This window comes from Netta rufina, assembly GCF_964035555.1.
Source record: "Netta rufina genome assembly, chromosome: 1".
In the NCBI taxonomy this organism is placed as follows: Eukaryota; Metazoa; Chordata; class Aves; order Anseriformes; family Anatidae; genus Netta; species Netta rufina.
Window position 1 is genome coordinate 57038703 of NC_140123.1, and position 16627 is coordinate 57055329.

A 16627-nucleotide genomic window follows, 5' to 3' on the forward strand; every position below is an offset into this window, starting at 1 on the left:
AGAAGGTTTTATTCTTTCTGATGCTTTGTCTTCTACGCATTTTCTAATGCATTAGTCTCTAAGCTGAACATAGGCAATTACTAAGATCAAAACATATAGTAATTTTTTTCAATGCATTAACATGAAACTATCAAACCTGTGTTACAACACTGATATTTTGAAATTACTACCTATAAATTTGCATTAAATTCCAGAATATTAATAGATTTCAACTTTGACAAAAGTATAAGTTGAAAATCTTTTGTAGAAATACCAAAACCAAGCCTTCCACTCAGTTTTTTGATGTCTCTTCTCTTTGTCACCTTATGGGCCGCTCATCTTTTATTCTCTGTACAAGGAATAGTAATCAGTACATTCTAAACACATACATTTCCTTACCTCATACAAAGTAAAATGACAGATCGAGACACTCTCCCAAGAAATCTTTAAATAAAATATGTTTAAAAAAAAATAAATAAAAACATCCACAGAATAACATTCAGAGGTGCTTAATGAGTTTCCAGTAACCACAGGAACATAAGAAGTCATTAAGTCCAAAAGTCTTGCCACCAGTGGCAATTAAAATTACACAATCTTGCAATACGTTATACATGGATTACATTTTCCATTTATATCATCTTATATTCATATCCATGAGACTGTTCACCACCTAAGTATTTCTCAAGAAGATGATATAGGAATAAAGCAATTCAGATTCCCACTGGTGTCATGGAAGTATCTTGTTAGATGCTTTAAGGGTCACGTTCATGTCTATTCGAAGTTTGGATCCAGCCACCTCTTGCTTTGTACTTTCCATTCCTTTCCTTTCCCCAGATGACACCATTCATTTAACTTGGCCTGTCTCCAAAATCATACACAAGCACAGGGGACCCCAGGTTTTTTTCATATAGGGCCCTCCTTGCACAGTAACCTGCCAAGAAACTGATACATTTTCTGAAATTTATAGTTTTTTCTGAAGGAAGAAGAATTAACTTCAGAAAGTTTTGGGCAAGAATATACTCCAACACACAACAAAGTACTGTTTATCATACTGAAGTGAACTCCCCACATGAAGTGTTGGAACTGAGAATTCAGAAGAGCATTAATGCTACCAGCTCTAGTTTTTGTTTTTTCTTTTTTCTTCTAGCTTTCTTCTGTCATAAAATATTGCGTGTCATATGCTGTCTTCCTCTGATAGATTTTTTTATTATTGTTTTGAACAGAAGATAAAAAATGTTTCAGATCATGCTGCTCGAGTTTCCAACAGATATTTTACGAGCAACAATTTTCTCTTTGTCTTGACATTGACATTCAAGATTAGTTCCATTTTTTCTCCCTAATTAAGTTTTCCAAGACAATTGTATTTTTGAAACAAACAGAATACTTTCCCTGAGGGCATCAGAAACTTAATCTGTCCAATTTCCTTTCAATGGATATTGAAAACAAAGCAGTGCATTGTAACTCAGTAGGGAATTCAGTACTATGTGACGTAAGAAAAAGAAAAGATACTATGAAAATAAATTCAACATAGAGCGCAATGAAAATATAGTCATGAAAAATCCTTTAAGACACCTTTTTAAGACTTGACAGAACTGCCTGTTCCTATTAAACTTTTTCTCTCTTCTAAGGGAGGTTAAGACACTAAATTTACACAAAATTGAGGATTTTTGTATTCATAACAACACACTGACTGAATAGCATTAAATCGTTCAGAATAATCTAAAGGATCAGATCCAATCAGTTTATATAGCAGTATTGCTTATGACTCTAAATATTTTTTCTTAAAGTTTGTTCTACAAAGATACTGTCTTTCACAGAACTCATATTTTTTCTGACACATGACAGAAAATAATCCATTATGCTAAGAATACAGTTATAAGATTAAGATAAACAGTACGGCTGTAAATGACTTTTTATATGGAATTTATAAGTCTTATCTTAAAATAAATATAACTGTTGTAGCAGCTTTTGGATTCTGAACAACAAACCCCTAAGAAAATAATTGCAGATCTTTATTTCCAGATTCTGGAGAAATTAACTGAAAATAATAATTTGTGTTGTGTTGCATGCAGCCAGTATAGCCTACCAGAAAAAGAACTCTGCAGAAGTCTTAATCAGTACTGCTAACAGACACTCGCATACTTGAGACAGTAATTTCTACTACACAGTAATTTCTACTACATACAATTTACAGATGTACATACAATTTACATAAGTACATGAGTACACGGGTGTGTGTACTATGTGCATAGATAAATATAGAACACTACAGAACTTCTTACAAGTGACTACACATCGATATTACAGTGTAGATTTCAGCTTCAGCTGTGCCTTTTACACAGAGTTCAGAAAGGTACTTACTGATGTGTAGAGGAAACCTTCACCATTTAGGGCTATATACAACCCGGTTTTTACGCCCTGGATAGCAACAACTCGAAGTCCCACTGGTATAAGGTTGAATAATGCTGTGAAGAAAAAAACATGACCAGATATGATCAGATATGATTCATAGTATATGAATATACTATGGTTATTAAAATATTTTAATGAATAACATTGATAAAAAGAAAGACAGGTCTTTCCTTCATTTTTTTTTCCTGACTTTAAAATTAAAACTATTCAGAATATATTGTTTTTAGTAAAGTTAATCCTTAAAATTAAAGCCTAAATATCTATTTAGCAGTAAGTCCTGCAATATTTCAGTATTAGGTACAAGTGCCAAATAGCAAATACAAATACAAGCACTGCAGCCACAAGTATCTCAAATGATCTGAAAAGAGTCAGAGACAAACATTTCCTACACCAATATAAATGGATCAGACGGGTAATGCTTGTGAGATACCCTGAAGAATACATACCTTCCTGATTCAGGCAAATATATATATTTTTTATTTTCTTAGGCAACTTTATGTTACCAGTTTAAGATGTACTCTTATCAAGACTGCTTTTAAGGGATCGTGATTTGAAATCTAAAAAAATTACTTGGTTTTGTGAATGGTATATTTGGTACAAGCCTCAGGTAGCTGCTTGTCCTACTTCAGGAAAGTACTGAAATATGTGCTTGACTCTGAAAGTGTATAAATATTATTGAGCTGAATATAAAATGTATTCAAAGGCATAAGTTCTGGAAAATCATGCTTTGAATTAAAAAATAGATAACAGCAGATACCCTAGCAATGATGTACACCTCTGTAACAACAAGAGCAGACACAGCTTTGATTCATCTGAAAAATACTAGTGATGGAAAGTTCACTACAACAGAAGAAAAACTGGTATAAGTAAATTTTACTTTCAATATATAAATTCTATATCAAACCATCTTTTTAATTACAGAAGAATGAGCAAGGAGATTTGAAAAATCTACTTTCTCCTGAAAAACAAACAAACAAACAAACAAAAAGCAACCAACCAAACAACAACAAAAACAAACAAACAAACAAAACAAAACAAAACAAAAATCACAGAATCATAGAATGGTTTGGGTTGGCAGGGACCTTAAAGATCATCCATTTTCAACTCCCCTGTTATGAGCAGGGATACTTTCCATTACACCAGGTTTGCCAAAGCCCCGTCCAACCTGGTCTTGAGCACCTCTAGGGATGGGGCATCCAAAACTTCTCTGGACAATCTCTTCCAGTGCCTTGCCACCCTCAGAGTGAAGAATTTCCTGCAAATCTCAATTTCCCCTCTTTTAGTTTAAAACCACCAGTCCTGTCACTCCACTCCCTCACTTAGAGTCCCTCCCCATCTTTCCTGTAGGTCCCCTGTAAGTACTGGAAGGACACTGAGGTCTCCCTGGAGCCTCCTCATCTCTAGGCTGAACAACTCCAGCTCTCTCAGCCTTTCTTCATAGGAGACCTCTCCAGAGCTCTGACCATCCTCTGGACCCACTCTAACAGATACGTGTTCTTGCGCAGGGAGCCCCAGAGCTCAACACAGTGGGTTTTCATGAGAGTAGAGTCAAGGGGGAGAATCACCTCTTTCAACCTACTAGCCTACTTCTACCTCACTTCAACCTACTTCTTCTCACACAGGATATGGTTGGATTTCTGCATTGCAAGCACAATACAGTTGTGCATTGTAAGAACAAGCAGCTAAATGGTATTTACAATTCAGATCTAGAATCACAGCCAGAAGATTAGAATATTCTTCAACAAATCTTTTAGACTGCGCACTGCATTCACTGAAGTTACCTGTGTTAGAAAAACAAGACACAGACCAATTCTTGTTCTAAGAATTATTCCAGCAAACACACCTATACTAATTTTACTAACTCATATCAGGAAACCAAACGCAAAGCACACATCAAACAGTCTCTGAAGAAAAACCTGGATGTGCTGAGCAGTTTTTCACTGTGGATGAGTCATGGATTCACAATTACTTGGATGAAAACCAGAAGTGCAACCACTGTGTTAAATGTAGGCAAAGATAATAGTTGTACCAAGCCAAGTCTCAGGAACACAGTAATACCTACATTAAGTTCCTCAAACTGCAGGAATAGCATCCATAAGTGCAAGCAGAAAGTGTGCACTATGAGGCTACTTGTAATTAGAATGGCAGTGGTAAAGCCCAAATCAAGAGAAAAAGGGCAATATGTTTGCAGTGGTTAAGTGTATTTTCATAAAATGTGAAAACTCCTGGGTCATCTAAGGACATAAAGTCACAGATAAAGCTGATCAAAGCAAAAGCTGATAAAGCTGATCAAATCTTTACAACTGAGAAAACATATGGATAGACTATTATAATTTAAAGATAGAAGTGGATGGGAAAAAAAAAAAAAGGAAGAAAAAAAAAAGAAAAAAACACCCTAACACCCTTTCCTCAGCAACAGCAACATTCTCTGGAATATTCTCATGTATAAAAAGACATAGTTCCATAAGATTTTTTTTTTCTTTTTAGGAAGTCAAAAAGTGAGCCAGAAATTGTCATGGCACCTGTAGAAAGAAAATTGTATTAAAAAAAACTCTGGAACAACAGAAAAGTTATGGAACAGAAGTTTCATACAAACAGAAAAGTTATGGATTTACAAAGAAAAATAGAAGAGATGAAATCACATAAGAATTAGCACAAATATGTAGTATTTGAATTTCAGTAATTTCTGAAAGTCTCAGTCATGTTAGGTTTTTACTGGGCTGGTCTCTGTAAAAATACTGCATACAAACAAGATTCCCTCTCTAATTTATAAAAGATAAATGTAAACCAGTGAAATATGGTAGTAACAGACAAGATATCCTACGAGTATATAGGTTAAGCGCTACCTGACTTGAAGGCTTTCAAATGTTCAATATAATTTGGAAGTTTTAAAAAATAGCTATTACCTTCAAATGAAACGATGTGAAAAACAGAAAAACCACTACACAGGGTGGTGTAGGGTGAGTCTGTCACAGTAAAACTAGGTTTTGGAGCGAATTTACCATCAGGCCTTTTTACTCAGGCTGAAAGGACCAAGAAATAAATGAAACAGAAATGGACAGAGAGGCAGCTAATTTTGTTTTCTTTCTAGAAGAAAAGAAATTCCAGGATATACCTGGACATGAGCACCCTATAGAGGCTGGGCAGCAAATATTTAGGGGATGTCAGGAAGAAAAAACAAATATTTTTATTATGAAAAAGGTGAAAACACACACACACACAAAATGAAAAGCTAGTGAAAAATAAACTTAAATTACAGAGTTTCTGTCAAAACTTGTGGAATGTACACTTCATTTACTATACTACCCATTAAAAAAAAAAAAATAAAAAATAAAATAAAATAAAATAAAATAAAATAAAATAAAATAAAATAAAATAAAATAAAATAAAATAAAAAAGCAGAAATAGGAAAAAAAAAAAAAAAAACAGGAAAAAAGAAAAAAAAAAGCACATTGAAGAAAAATTAGTAGCCTGTAATATAGTAGTGTTTTATGCTACCTATAAAATTACTGGAGTGGCTTATAGATGCTGGTGAATTTAGAAAGCAGTGAGGAGGGGACATAATGTATCTTCTACTGCCACCAACTATTAATCAGAGATAGTATGAGCTGCTGTAATTAGTGTAAGACCATAAAATTTTAGAGTGTGATATGAATTGCTGTAATTCTGCACATACCAAATATTCAGTATTTACCACAAAAGCTTTCAGACTTTGGAGAAAGTAGGGAGGCTAGTCTACTATTGATTGATAAATGCTCAGCAATGTGCTTCACACTGAGATCAGCAAAGCATGCACCAGTAATGTAGGGCATGTGATTTTTACATGCTCTGAAGCTGGCCAAAGGAAAATCACCTTCCTCCACAGCCAGGCTGTGCCATACTCCACACGAGCAAGACTTCGGTGTCCAACTGCAAATTTCAAACCTTTCTAGGATTTTCTTGTGTTATTCCCCACTCTAATAAGAACCTGCCTTATAAAAGCAGAAAGCTTTCCACAGTTTGCTGGCTTATCAGATCTGCACAGCCAAAGCTCTACTCTTACCTAAGTGGTGGTAAAAAATAATTATGCCCCTAGCTTCTGTCCGTCTTTTAGACAATCATCCAAAACCAAAAATAAATGGGGAGTTAGGTCCCTGAACATCTTGATTTTTCTGAACCTAGCCCAATGAGTACACTGATATGCTGAGAGAGACAGCACTCTTAATCAGTCAAGAAAATACAAATCTGCACAGTACTCAATTCTCTTATGCTTAAGTATAAACCCTGGTAAATCCACCTGCAAATAAGAGGCGGGAACATCAGGGAAATCAAGAGAACCAATAGACAGAAATGGTGAAAGTAAAACACTTTCTCCTCCAAAGCTCTGAGCCTGTGCTCTTTTTTTGTGTGTCTCTTTTGTATTCCATCTAATCCATGATTGTAAAGCAGATGAATTTACTTCCTTTTCTTATGCCTGCGAGCCTACTTTCATCACATACAAGATCAGAACATGGAGGCAGAGGGCAGTCAACCGCAACAACTGGCCAGAAAAGAGAAAACTTTTCATTGTTACTCTTTTAGGTATCAGGGGGGAGATTTGCTGGCATTAATTTGAGTTGGATTCTGATCATTCAAAAGTTTTAGCCAAAGCTATAGTAAAAGCCCTCTTTTTGATAAGTAATAAATCCTTCCTTTACTTGAGCAAAATGTAAACGCTTCATTTTCCCTATTTCCCCCTATTGTGTTGCCATCATAGTATATTAACTTTAAATCTGAAATGTCTGAATTTAGATATTTAAATATCCCTGTGAAAGTCTGTGTAGGTATGACTGACATAGCTACAAGAAAATTGCCATTACAGATCATTTCTTTTCTCAAGAAACTTGCTAGAAACCAATTGCATGAGGCTTATTAACTTCCTGTCCGTTCTGCATGTGCGCTGCCCTGGTGTCAATTAACAAAACTTTCCACAGCAATTTGCAATCAGATCAAGGCAAGTATTTCTTTAATATATTTCCATCTATGGGCCCACAGGCAAAAACAACAACTCCATCTGAACATCTTTTAGACTAATGATGAGTGCAGGGAGGTTGATATTTAGCGATCTGTACATCCATTTCTCTTGGAGCAAACCCATTCTACCTGACAGATGTAACACAAGATGTAATTAAAATGCACTTTTTATTGTGGCTGAACATGGCCTCCATTGATCCTGTCATACTAAGACTATACTGATAGGAGAAATGGGCTTTCCTAAATTCCAGAGGTTGTGTTGAACAGATGACTAAATGCCTGTGTAATTCTTTGAAGACTACAGTACTGCAAAATTCAGACTGAAAATATTTCAATTTAGTAACACAAATTTAAAAGCATTAAAAGTGTTGTTTTTTAATTCTTATATACTTTATTTCTAATTATCTATTTTATCTTACAAGGATGCTGTAAAGATTATTTATTAATATCTTCAAACCAAAATGTTCTAGTGGTACGTACCTTAGATAAACATTAAAAAGTTAAAAGTTTTACATTCCATTTGGAAGATATAAACAGAGAATTAGGAGCATGCATTAAAAGATTAAAATAAAGGAATGTTAAATGGGTGCGTGATTTCTTGAATGTAAGCTCTTCTAGGTACCAGTTGTCATGAAAGAAATAAAGTGTGGTGTTGCATAATTAACCAAAAGATGGGCACAGCATAGCCAAATCAAAGTTTCTTGGGTAATCTTAAATTTGGCACCTATTGTTTATGAAATAGGGCTAAAAATGAGTGATGCCTTTTTAATATATTTTAAATATTACTGTAATTTCATACAAGGCATGAATAGCAACATTTGAATGTTAAAATGAAGATTATCATGGGAAATATCATAATGCTGAATTTTTTCAGTGGTTGTCTGAGTTCACATATTGTCTTCACATGAATCAAAATAAGCCACTGCATTTCAAACTCAGAAATTAAAGAATTAGAATTGCTTGTTTCTCAAATTTGATTATTCTTCCTAGTAAACCTACCTTTCATTTGTGAGACAAAATGCTGAATATAAACTAAAGCCTGAAAATGAGACTTTCTGGATGGGGAAGTCATGAGGGGAATGTAATGCTTGTTACCAAGAGCACATGGATATCTATTTCTTTATAGTTTCTCTGCGATAGGTTGGTTTTCCAAAGCAATAATGGTGAAGTCCCTGGAGATCATTGTGAGCACCTGCCCCCAGTATGTTTAATTTTCAGCAAGTAATGCTGAGAATTGCTGTAAACGATAAAAAATTATGACTCCTACTACTCCTGCTGAGTAAGATCACAGTAACCAAGTCTACTACTTTAACCACAGACACTCCTGCTTTCATTAAAACAAACAAACAAACAAAAACCATATACCAGAAACTGTAAGGCATTGAATGAAGGAAAAAAACAGCTAAAAGAAAAGAATCAATGCAATGAAGCCTCTTTCCACATATTTCTGTGAGTTTGGCAAAAATGCAGACTGTACATACAAGATAGTTTAAATTAATAGTCTTATTTTGAGAATAAAAGGAAACTAAGCAACATTAACCAATAGCTGTATTAGTTCATACTCTATCACAAAACATAACTACCTAAAAAATACATAAAAAGAGATATCAACAATAAACTGAAACTCATCAATCCATTCACAATGATTGACACCTTATAATGGGTTACTCTTCAACAGCTGACTGAAACCACAACTCATTTTGATTTCAGATAGCAGCAAAAGACCCCACTAAGGAGGACTAGCTTTAAAGACAAAAATGAGTGTTAACGTAACCACTCAGTCTAAACAGACTACATTTTGATCTTTCTCTGCACTGTCTCTCCATAACCATGACTCCAATAGTATGTAACATGTTTACTGGTATACATACAAAATGAGTACAAAAAGACCTGCGCTTGAGGGAATTTTAACTTTAAGCAATGCTTTTACTGCTTGATAAAAGAAATTTCAACAGCACAAAATGTAGAACCATAACTAAGCTTCAAACAGTTTCCTCGCTGAAAACAAAATCCTCTTCTCTGTCCCTTGCCATTCACTCACTTTGGTTTCTTCAAGACAGTGAACTACTCAAAGGCTGTGCAGGTGATGAGGACTGCTTCACAGGCTGCAGTGACAACGAATAGCGCAGCACATGCCTGGAAGGCCTGGCAGAGATGCATGCCCTTCAGCAATCTCAATTACCTCTCTTTTTATGAAACACACTTCAAACAGAAGTCCTCCTCACCACCAAGGTAAGTGTACTGTCCTATTAACAGCTAATATATGTCCATCCCTTTGCCCACTGGGTACATTAAATAGGCAGACTACAAGCACACTGGTCAGAAGAATTTTCCCCTCACACAGGAGGATTCTTCCTTTACTGCTGCCAAACCTTATTTACCGGTTTACTTATTTTCTCAGACATGAATTATCATGATAAAGAGCTCACCAAATAACAGATCAGAAGATGAGAAATTATATCCACAACAAAATTATTTTATAAAGTAAAAAAGAAAAAGGAAAAACAAAATATGCTGCAATAGAGAAAAATGATAGAAAATAAAAAGTTCAACAGGTCATGGACTGGGAATGGAAAAGAGCTAAGGAGAAAGATTGACAGTGCAAAGGAAGTACACATAATCATATATTCATGACTATACCAGATGGATCAATCTTTTCAACTGCTGATACATTGTTGATACTAGTCGATATACTGGCAAAATTCAATGTGAAGATTGTATGTTTTCCTGGCAAACAACATGGATTTTATACATCTTTATGGTGTAACCTAACTATACTATAAAATTGGACTACTGCAGAAATAAACAGTGAAGCACACCAGATAGAGAGTAAAAATCCTTTTGTAGAATCACTTTAGCCTAAAAGCCATGTTGAATTAAAACATTATATTACCTAACAGTATTTATCCAAAATATGGATTATATGGATTACATCCAAAATATATCTGGTATTTGGTTGGTTTTGGACAAGTTCTATGTTTCAAAATATTTATTCTATAAAATATTAATTCTGCATTTTGGAACAACTGAGAAGAATAAGAGACTGGCAGACAAATGGAAATCCAGAAAGAGATGGAAGAGAGGAGAGAAAAGACAAATAATAAACAAAAAAGGGAAGATTTGTAAAGCTGACAACAGAGAAAAGAGGAAAGGAAGGCATGATCGGCTAGCTTTGCAAAGATTCAAAATCCATAGATGTCTAAGATTAAAAAAAAAAAAAAATCCAAAATTTTTGCCATCATACACACCTTTTCACTGAAGTGGAAAATTAGAGAAAGACAGGAAGAGAGTGGAAAAGGAGAGAAATAGGAGCTTGCACTCTAAGACACATTACTTAGATCTCATATAAGTAAAGCTTCTCTAAAAAGGAATAATCTTGTCTGTACAACATCTTAGTATTTGGTCCAGTACAGAAGTGGGCATGAGAGATGAACACACTAAGGAAATGGGAAGAAAAAAAAACAAGGGACAGGGGGAAACAAACAAACAAAAACACACTTGGAAAACAAACACAGAGAGAGAAATATTCATCAAAATAGATTAGTCAATTATTTTTCTCAATTCTAAAAATAATATAACAATAAGGGAAGATCATGCTATCTGCTGATGAAATATGTTAAAATGACAGCCATGCATTAACAAGTAAAATAAGGAGCATTGCCAAAGAAAGCAGAAGCTTCAAATCCCTTAATTTCTGCAGCCTAATTCCAACATTCTTGAGGGAACTAAAGACTTATTTATATATGCATAATAAATAGATAAATCCTTTGTATTAAAGTGCTTAAAATAGACCCCAAGACCACATAGAAATATTGCTTAAATGTTCCATTATAATTGAACTAAACAAAATACAAATGCTCTTTTCAAAATGGAAAATTAAAAGTCAAGTTTTTCTAGAGTAAGAATACGTTTGTTTAACATTTGCAGCTGAAGTTATCAAATGTATATATGTCCGTTGAATGAAAATATGTGGCAGTATCATAGGAAAAGAATGCCAAAGCAATGATCCACACTGCCCATCAAGACCACTCTTGTTTAGAGTATTTTTGAAAATTGTAGCAGTCCCCACACTGGCAGAAATCCTGTTTAAATCACTGGAACTCTTGCTAGTGTAGGGACAGACTGTAGGATCTTTAGCTCCAATTCAGCAAGGCACTTCAGCCTCTGCTTTAGACAGGACTTTGATAGCTTGGCACACATTTATTTGTTTTGTTGAATCAGTGCCTGTATGATCAGATTTTCAAATATGTTTTTTTATTCCTTTATCTTTTTTTGTTGTTGTTGTTGTTGTTACTTAATCAAAAACAATAAATTTCTGTTAAATGTATAGTTTTATTTTTTTTTTTTAATATTACATGATTTTACCATTTTTATAAAAATATCAGAAGACAACACTGGCCTAAATATCTCACCCCCAAGATCCATTGGCACTTACACCTTCAGAGGGAATACATTTAGGCCAGCATCCTGCACAAGATGTGCCAGAGGTTATTAGGCTTCCAATTGACAGAACCCTCTTCCTTTTGACAAAACACATCAGAAACCCTCCAAATACATTAAAAGTGTGTCTGCATGTATACACTTGAATGATTCAATCTGCGTGTGCGATTAAGACATTCCCCTATGACATTCACTTACTAGAATTACTGCTGTCATCCTTGGTTCCATCGAGACTTCCATCGGGGTGCATTTGCAAGTAGTAGCCTTGCCTGCAATATAACCTGGTCACTATACCCTTGAGCTGGGGATCTGAAAGACAAACATATTTTGTCACTAGCCTCAAAACTTTTTCCAAGACTTATCCCTACTTCTCTCACTGTAGAAGGAAGTTTTGTGAAGCACCATTGCTGTCTTAAAGTTGTACTAGAACAAGATGGTTCCTGATGGAGATGGAGAAACATCTTTCTGCAGAGTATAATCATGCCAGTTTCATGTCCTGTTCTCTGTCTTAAACATCCTTAATTACAATTAACAGAGGTAAAACAAACATAAAAATAGAATACACCAAACACCCATAGTCAAAAGACTTAAACTAGATTAAGCCCTACAAAAATCGTAGCTTTCAGCAACAAGCAGCAAACCTTACAGAAGCCTACAAAATTAAAATGAATTAATTAATTAATTTATTAACTACTTTTATTTAATACTTGTTAGTAACTTACTGTACTATCACATAAGTTCTAAGATTATGTGCATGAAAGCATCTGTCTCATTTCACTCTCTACCAGAAGTCATAAACTTATCTGGTACAATATTTTGTGAAAATCCCAAGATACCACTCTAGAGGCAGATATGATTCACCTGCTCCCATCCCCCAGGAAATAACAGCCACGATCACGGCAAGGTGATTGCCATAACTCTTTATGAGATTAAAAAAAAAAAAAAAAAAAAGAAAAACCAAACCAAACAATAAAAATACCTGAGTAAGCTAAAATTAAATGGGAATTCAGGTAGCTGAACAGCTAAGCTACCTACAATTGTAAAACTTGCCAAGAATTGAGTAGGTGTTACCAAGCAACAACTTTGTGATTCATCTCAAGGATGGTGCCTTACCAAACCACTTACTAAGCTGCTGAAGATTTGGTTTAGTGATGAAGAAAATGACATCACATCTTAAAAAAAAATAACAGCGCTACACGTGTGATACTGCTCCTAATATTGATAACATAAACTATTAGGCCCAACTATAGCCATTCAGTACAATATGGTATAAACTTTTGGGGACATTGGCATTAAAGGCTTCTACATCACATTATGCTTAGCTCTGCAGTAATGAACACAAAGACTTTGAGGCAGATACGTAAAATGAAGAGATGAAATTTTAAGTAAGGCAGAAATGATTTTCATGCAACCTGTAGCTAGAATATAAAATCCTCCTTGAATTTGTATATAATTGCTCTCACAGTCAATCATGCTGTGTTACTTACAGTATCCTAAGGGAAAATGAAAATAAACACTAATAAATGAAATTGTCTCTAAGTGGAATGATCTAAAGTTTTCTACAGAAGCTGAGTTCCATGAAATGTGCATGAAAATGATACATTTTTCTTGAAAATACAAAGTCATATGAAACAATAAACACATCTAAATTAAAAATATAAGTTTAAATTGTAAATATCATAGAAATATTAACACAAACTGTTGAGGCAAAGAAATAAAGTATTTTGTGAAAAACAAGAACATTAAAACTTTTCTTTTGCTTTTAAATGAAAATTTTGATTTATTTATACTTTAGCAAAAATTGCTGTCTTTATACGAGAATAATCAATTTAATATATATAAATATAAATATAATAAATTTTATTTTCTTTGAAAGTACTGCCTTAATCAACAATATCAGGCAAACCAAAAATATTTTCATTATTTAAAAATTAAAAGTGAGTTCCTCCTACACAGGTGCTATTCTTTTCATCACATTCTTTCAGTACACACTTCCAAATTGACAATTTTAAACATACTTGCTTTATACATACTGACATTGTATCTTAAAAGACTAAAGAAAATAACTAAGGCAAAATTATTATAACCAGAGCTTTAAAAAGTATTTACAGGGAAAAAATATCAATATTTTGAAAAGCTGTTTCTATACCTAACAAACAAGAATTAAATCTGATCTTAGCTTAAAGTATCCCACAGGAGGGCAATTAGTCAATTCACTATCACCAGTTGTTTACACCTACCACTACAAAGGAAAAATGCAAAATTTAGAAGTGATTTTCAAAGTTATTCTTTATAGTGATTCTATTTATTTTTTAAATTCTCAAATAAATTCTACTTTGTTACAAGAAATCACACAATCATGTCTATATTTTCTCCAGAAGCATTACTTAAAATTAAACCAAAATTTACCAACTATCCAAAACTGTATTTGAATGAAAATAATTTGGTGAATAGTTATGCATTTCAGCTAGCATTTCAGACTTCATATGGTGGGGAAGGGCATAAGTCCCCCATTTATTTGTTCACTCAAGTTCAAATACAGCAAAACAATAACTATTATAACATGAGACAAGAGGACCTCAGCTGTGTTTTATCTCATTTGTATACAGTTTTAATAGTTCTAGTTGTCAGAGAATAGTCACAAAACAGCTCTTTCACTCAAATATTTCATTCAAAGCTGGAATTTATTACTAATAACATGATATTAATTAATATTTTGATTATGCCATATAGGTCTCTATAGACCAAAACAAGGACAAAAAGGTCCTTTTTCCCACAAAACATAGCAATTGCAACTTTCTTCTTACTTTTTTTTTTTTTTTTTCCTACAGATTATTAGAACCTTGTTTACCCATTCTCCTAAGAAGGTCTTTTCTACTTCAAGGTTAAAACTAATAAAAAAAAAAAAGAATCATAGAATTTTTACAAGTTCTTGATTGTCATATTCAGTTAAAATTACACTTCAGGTCTACAAATCAGAGTAAGAGACGAGCTAAATATTTAAGCTGAACAGTGCTCAAAATACTGAGAGAATTTGACAAGACAATATGTTTTTATTTTGTTTTTTATTATTTTTATTTTAGGAAAAATTAACCCAAATTTAGTGAGGGGGTTGTATGAAATGACTCATTAATCTCAATGCAAGTCATAATAAGCAATAGTCAAAATGCCTACTCTATATAGTCTGAAAATGGATTAAATATCTTAAAAGAAGAAACAGACAATTTCGTCAGGCAAGGAATTCATCTCTTCACCTTGCAGAAAGATAAATGATTCTTTCAGGTCAATTTTGAGATACTTGGGCAGCAAGCAGTACAGAGAAATCCTCTGGTCTCTGTATTGTTACAGCATTTTATCTATCTATTGTCAGTTGATAATACTACAGAAACAGTCTCAGCTTCAGACAGTTTGCAAATGAGTTTCTCAAATCCTTCTTGACCACACTTATTTATTTATCTTTATTGTGCATTAGAAAGCAGGAGCTAATAGCAACACCCAGTAATACCAACAAAAGCCTACTGCTGCCTGTCCTCAGGTGCCCGATACCTGGTGCTTGTAACTCCCACCACGCTGATGCAGGTAGACAGAAAAGCAATTATCCTCACCCTTTACTCCCCACACATGCCTTTTTCTTCTCACATGAAAGAGAAAGGAAATGGTAAGAGAACGCAACCATAAAACACAAATTATCAGGATGAGAATGGATGATCTAATCAAATAGCTCCCATTTATCATATTTTTTATTATAGATTTTATGTTAATGGTTCTATGGTAGTCTTACTTGTGTCATCCAGACAAATACATGAAAAAAAAAAAATTTACATTAAATTCTAAGCACTTTGACTTCAGCCAAAAAGAACAAACAAACAAAAAACAACAAAAAAAGCCCACTTCACCATGAGTCAAAATTTAAAGTCAATGCAACATCTCCTAATGGTTTTTATTGATCTTATTTTAGGTCTGCACTTCTGATTTTGAACAGTTCAGTGTGACAATAATGCAATGCCCCACCATGGAGAGAACCATTCTCACTTGTAATGTTTAGAGAAATCCTATAAAATTTTGGAAATGTTCTCTTGAATGGACAAATCAACACATTTCCAAACCTCTCTTACACAGCAACCTGCATAAGAGCAGTCACTTGCAGCCCCTTTTTATTGCTGCTTTCTCTTGTCAGCGGCAGCAGCAGGAGGTATGATTGCAGTTAGCATGCACACTCTGTCAGTAGCCTGATGTCCTCAACAAAGATAGAGTTTAATTAAGTAGTCTTCTCTTCTCTCTCTAATAGTGGCTACAAAAACTGTTTTGTCATCAAGTCTTGACAAGTTGAGTACAGCTTTTGCTTTAAAACAATTACGACATTTGATGTTTTAAATTAAAAATATTTTCTGTACATAAACAGAATATTTTTAACATCTCCTCTTCCCTCACCTCTCCTCCTAATGCTGCCAGGACAGATATCTTCAGAAATTTTATAGATTTAAAATAAACAAGGTTACAAACTCATTAGAAACATGTTATAGCATTTACCTTTCATTTCAGACGTAGATAAACTTACAATGCTACAAACAATGGCAGGTATGCCCATAGTGTTTTAACACCATGAAAAATGAATCCCTTAGAATACACTGAAGTTTTAATTTTACATGAAACTCCTTGTCTTGCTTTTGGTGCAAAAGTTTAAGTCTTAAAACTACAGTTATATTTTAAAAATTATTTTTATTTTTTACCAGAGGGCTTTTTGTTGGTTTTGTTTGTTGTTTGTTTGTTTGTTTCAGCCTGGCATAATTTACCTACTCCCTCT

The 16627-nt window shown here is 33.9% G+C and overlaps 1 protein-coding gene across 3 annotated transcripts in view; it reads right to left on the reverse strand.

Moving 5' to 3' along the window:
• The window catches only part of FGF14 (fibroblast growth factor 14), a gene marked incomplete at both ends in the record, with an annotated part of 408826 nt that overhangs the window by 91497 nt on the left and 300702 nt on the right, over positions 1-16627 (reverse strand). For 2 of the 3 annotated variants that reach the window (XM_084306183.1, XM_084306184.1), the window contains 2 exons: positions 2341-2444; positions 12022-12132. In XM_084306183.1, the coding sequence (XP_084162309.1) occupies positions 2341-2444; positions 12022-12132 (215 nt within the window). The remainder of the gene's footprint in view (positions 1-2340; positions 2445-12021; positions 12133-16627) is intronic. The other variant, XM_084306185.1, reaches the window with a different exon arrangement.